This window comes from Ursus maritimus, unplaced genomic scaffold (genome assembly GCF_017311325.1).
Source record: "Ursus maritimus isolate PB19 unplaced genomic scaffold, ASM1731132v1 scaffold_16, whole genome shotgun sequence".
NCBI classification, from domain to species: domain Eukaryota; kingdom Metazoa; phylum Chordata; class Mammalia; order Carnivora; family Ursidae; genus Ursus; species Ursus maritimus.
The window spans coordinates 43,774,582-43,779,468 of record NW_024424008.1 but is presented as its reverse complement, the minus strand read 5'-3'; the positions used below and the strand labels follow the sequence as shown (position 1 = coordinate 43,779,468).

Genomic DNA, 4,887 nt, shown 5'->3' with positions numbered 1-4,887 from the left:
AGTCTGCCTCCTCAGCAAACAAGGGGGTTGAATTTGGGAGGATGGGGTGTGTAGGAGGAATGGATGGAAGTGTGTAGGCGGAGAGGTTGGGGCAGGAGGGGGAGCTAGGCGGAGGGAGCAGGGAGGGGGCGTGGTCCTCCCTGCAAAATCCCCGCCCGCCCTGACCGAGGCTTCTCCTGATTGGCTTCTCGACCGAAGGGCTCAGGTTACATTCGCGAGCAGAGCGGAGCGCGGGAGAGAGGACCCGAGAGCAGAGCTGCTGCTTCGGCGCTGGTCAGCGGGCACCCTAAGGCCCCAGAGTCCCCACCCAGCACCACCCAGACCCCACCCCCGCCCTGCGCCAGCCTGTGCCCCAGCCAAGGACCCCCAACACCAGCATGGACTGCTGCACCGTAAGTTAGAGGGCCGGGGGGACCGGCACTCAGCTTGATCTGGGGCAAGGGGCTCCCAAGAACCCTCTGGAGGGAGAGTAAGGGATGGAAGTGCATTTGAGGGTGCAGAAGACCCAGGAGCAATAAGGGGTGCCTGCTGAGACGTGGGTGGTGGGTGGTGGAAGGTACCGCCTGACTTGGAAGCCCTAGGAAAAATGCTCCCCAACTCGCGGGGGCGTCTGGGCGCCCATCCGCCAGGCAGTCTAGGTTGGACCGCGGACTCTGCAGGGCGAAGCTGCAGGTTAGACGAGAAGAGGAACTTCCCCCTGAGAGACACTGTAAACTAGCGAAGCTGCGGCGACTCCTTTCGGTCTCCTTTCCCCTGGCTTTCGCCCTCACCCCATTCCCCATCCCACTACCACCGCCGTGGGTGGGCAGACAGGATGATCTCCGTGACCCTCGTGCACTGTACAGCGCAGGGCGGGGGGGACAGTCGGTTCATACTGGTTAGCTCAGGAATGATGATGGGCAGCAGAAAGCCTAGTCAGTATGGTTCTGAGGAGGGGTTGGCCCGTCCCCCAACGCCTTCTAGTCCCGGAGGGGGCTGGGTGAAGTGACCGCGGGAGAGCCCTGCTGGCGAGGCAAGGAAGTGTCTGCAATTTGTCAGCGCCCACACGGAGACCTGGATGCTGCGAGTGCCTGATGCCAAAGTAGGTTGCTGTTAAGGTGACTTGGGTACGAAAGCGCCTGGCACAAGACCTGGCTCCTAGCGAGGAGTACCGTGATCATACTATATCAAATGTGTTTGTTTATTTTTTATTTTTAGTTATTTTTAGCCCCTACATATGGGGAAAGACTACTCCAAAGTCCTTGCATTCTCTGTCATTTGGTCAACCCAGCTAATGATACAAGAGGTTATGACTTTGCCTGCTCCCCACCCTCCAACCTATGGCTTACGAAAGGAAAAAAAAAAAAAAAAAGTGAGGTTTGGAAGGAAAGAATAGCCCAGTTTATAAGAGGTGAGACTTCCCTATTCTGGGTACCAAGAGGCAGAAAGAATTTAGGGGGCAAATCGTTGTGGTTATTATGATTTTGATTCATTAACATCAATAATATTGGTCAATCTGTGATTGCTTATCATGTATCTAACTTTATATTTAATCATCACAACAAACCAGATCTGCAGGGCTAAAGGACGAAGCAAGAGACAGCACCCTTGTCAGACTGGGGGGGGGGGGAGAAAAGAGAGAAGAGGTGACAGGGGTTGAGGGCTGGGACAGGGCTGGGACTAAGCATCTTCCTACCCCATCCCCATTCTGTGGAGGTGGACTCAGCTGGAAGGGAGCTGGGACATGTAGAGAACAGAGTGCATCTGGGGTCTGGAGGCAGGGCCCTCTTTTTCTTTTTTTTTAAGTAAGCTGTACACCCAATCCCCTCGATGTCAACCCCCCTCGCATTTTCTACCCACTGAGCCAGCCAGGCGCCCCAAGGCGGGGCCCTATTTATCTTTTATTCTGGGGCTCTCCTTGCTGGCCATCATGACCTGGTGTTTGGGAAACACTTAGTTCTGCCTCTTTCCTTCTTGCCCCTTGGTAAGGAGGCTCAAACAGAAATGAGAAGAAGAAAACAGAGCTTTTTTTTTTTTTTTAAGAGGCAGAGCTGCTGATTCAAATGTACCAGTTGCTGATTTACATAGTCACGTATGTATATGACTTCCCTCCATTCACTTAATATGAAAAGGCAAAGAGACATTTATTTTTTTGGATCCTTTCTTTTCCTTAGTCTGCTTGACTTGGTCTAGCTGAACTCACAGAAATAATTACCTGCCCTGAGGCTTCTGAATCCCATCACAATTTGTTAGCTCTGTGGCCTAGGGTAAGTTACAAAATATCTCTGAGGCTCTTTTTTGACCTGAAGTGGGGATTAAGTGAGGTAATGTGTGCAAAGCACAGGGCCTGGCACATAGTAAGTAATAGGCAGGGATGATTTTTTTTTAAGATTTTATTTATCTATTTATTTATTTATTTGAGAAAGAGAGAGCACAAGAATGAGGTGGGGGCAGAGAGAGAAGCAGATGCCCCATTGAGCAGGGAGCCCTATGCGGGGCTCAATCCTGGGACCCCACGATCATGACCTGAGCCTAAGGCAGATGCTGCTTAACCAACTAAGCCAGCCAGGTGCCCCCGCAGGGATAATTCTTAAGGCTTTTAGGATTGGGGACCTAAAGAATTTATCCATCTAGGCCAAGTTCCAGTTGCGGCTGAAGAAACTGAGACCCCTGGAGGTGAAGTGATATGCCCCCTTGGGACTAGAAGCCATGGTTTCCTGTTTTACCTTCTTTTCCACCACTTTTCCACCTCTGGTTCATATGGAGCTCTCAGGCTTTAGAAGGCACCAGCCTGGAACTGTGACCCTTCCTGGATTCCTTTTATTCTCTCTCTAGTTCTGCCTGTGGACAGGCCACCGAGCAGCTCTGCCCTGAGAATTCAGCTGGAGGGAGAGGGAGCTGATTTGGGGGAGGAGCTCTCCCTGTTGTTCCAGATTTCCATTCTGGATCTGGTGGAGGAGGGTAGAGACAGCAGGTTGGTCAGCAAGTTGGTCACAGCATGGTTGGGGGAAGATACCCCTTCCCCCATAGCTGCTGGCCACGGATAGATGGGTCAGGAATGGGCTTGTTTGTTTGTTTGTTTGTTTGTTTTAAATCATTGTGCTCCATTGAGGAGAAGCTTCACTGTTGCCTAAGGATATCCCAAGAGAGGCACTGAGCTCTGACATTCAAGGAACACAGAAGAGTTGTTTCTGATTACAGGTGGAGAATAAGAGGTCAGAGAGAGAGAGCTAGACCTGCAGAAGACAAAGAGTGCCAATCCCCTCCACAACCATACTGGCTTCTTAATAACTTCCTTTAACTGCATTTAAATCAATTGTGGGCATCTTGAGCCCAAATTGCAGAACTCTGAAGCCCAGGAAATGAAAACAGCATTGCGAAGTATGATGAGGGGAAGCCATTTTTGAAGAAGAAGTCTTTGTGGGGGGGGCAGGGGGAGGGAGAAAATTCCTAGAAGCCAGAGGGTCAGATCAAATGAGAAATGCCTTTTTAACTCCATAGTAACCATCTGCATCCCAACCCACATTAATGCTGTGCGTAATATTAAGCAACAAAGGCGCTCAGGGACTGAGGCCCTCTCCATTCCAGAGCCTTACCTCTAAATCAATACGATCAATTCCCAACCTTTGCCTGTCTCAGCTAGGGCATGCTGTGGAAGACAGAAACCTGAGGCCTGGGGGTGGATAGGATTATTATAGGATTCTTATAGGCTGAACCATATGAAATTGGTCTGGTTGGTTTTTGTTTTTGTTTTTGTTTTTTTGCCTACAAAAACAACTATTTCACATCAACTTATTAATTAAAAGAATCATCATAATAGCTACCATTCATTGAGCAACTAGATTGTGCCAGAAACTGGATGTATACCATGCTGTTTATGCTTCCTCACAACCCATAGAAGTAGACATGATGATCCTGATTTCAGATGAAAGAGCTGAGATAAGAAAGCATTAGGTAACAAGAGGTAGAGCTTGGTTCATTTTCTTGACTGCCTTTGCTTATCCTGCACAATTGGGGTTGAAAGTATACTCTGGACTCTGACATACAAGGACCTGGATCTTAGGTCCACTAGTGACTATCTGTACGACCTTATGTAAGATTTATAAACACTTAAATCATCAGTTTTATTAGAGGTAAACTAGGATGACAATAAAAGGTGCGTCATAGCTTTGCCAGGACTAAATAAAATAATGTCTGTAAAACACTGTGTTACTGTGCCTGGAACACGAGAAGTGCTTAATGGGTAGCTATTGTCATAATGCCTTTTTTCTTCTGGAGCATACAACAGCCAAGGGCTTCTTGCCCCTCCTTGTCTTTCCTTTGTCCTTTTTTGGAGTAAAGCCTTCTCTCTGTAGCTTCTTCCAGACCACCTCCTCTCTGCTGTGTTTGAGTACCTCCTGGGGAGCATTGGAAAAGGAAGAATCAATGGCAAAGCAGTCTCTGGGCCTCTAGCCCTAGGTGGAGGGAGGCTGACTCAACAGGGGTTAGCCCCACCTTCACCCTAATTCCAGCTTTGAGCCGGGCTGTGATTTTTCTTAGGGCAGGGACTGGCCTGATTCTTCTACACCCTGTCCCAGGGAATCCTGGACTCAGAAGGGGCCCTTCTGAGCTGGAGGCACCCTTTGAGGACAGGGGGAGGAGCAGCCACGTCCAGGAGTCCCTGCTGCTGTTTACTGTCCTCCCAGCCCACCCTCCATCTGCTCAGCAGCTCTCCAGCTCAGCCCATGGTGATGGACCCTTCGCTCACTCAGGGCTATCTGGCTGTCTTGCACCCCATCCCACCGTGCACGACTCTTTCCTGAGTTGGAAATACAGCTGTGTCCACCTGATCTTGACCCTTTTTGCTTGCCGCTCTCCAGGAGGGACACACACACACACACACACACACACACACACACACACACACAC

At 49.9% G+C, this 4,887-nt stretch overlaps 1 protein-coding gene across 1 annotated transcript in view; it reads left to right on the top strand.

The window, feature by feature from the left end:
* The first annotated feature begins 204 nt into the window (after positions 1-204).
* NRGN (neurogranin) overlaps positions 205-4,887 on the top strand; it is a 6,645-nt gene continuing 1,962 nt past the window's right edge. Inside the window, exon 1 of the mRNA XM_040631092.1 lies at positions 205-392. Coding sequence (XP_040487026.1) covers positions 378-392 — 15 coding nt within the window. The 5' untranslated portion in view covers positions 205-377. The remainder of the gene's footprint in view (positions 393-4,887) is intronic.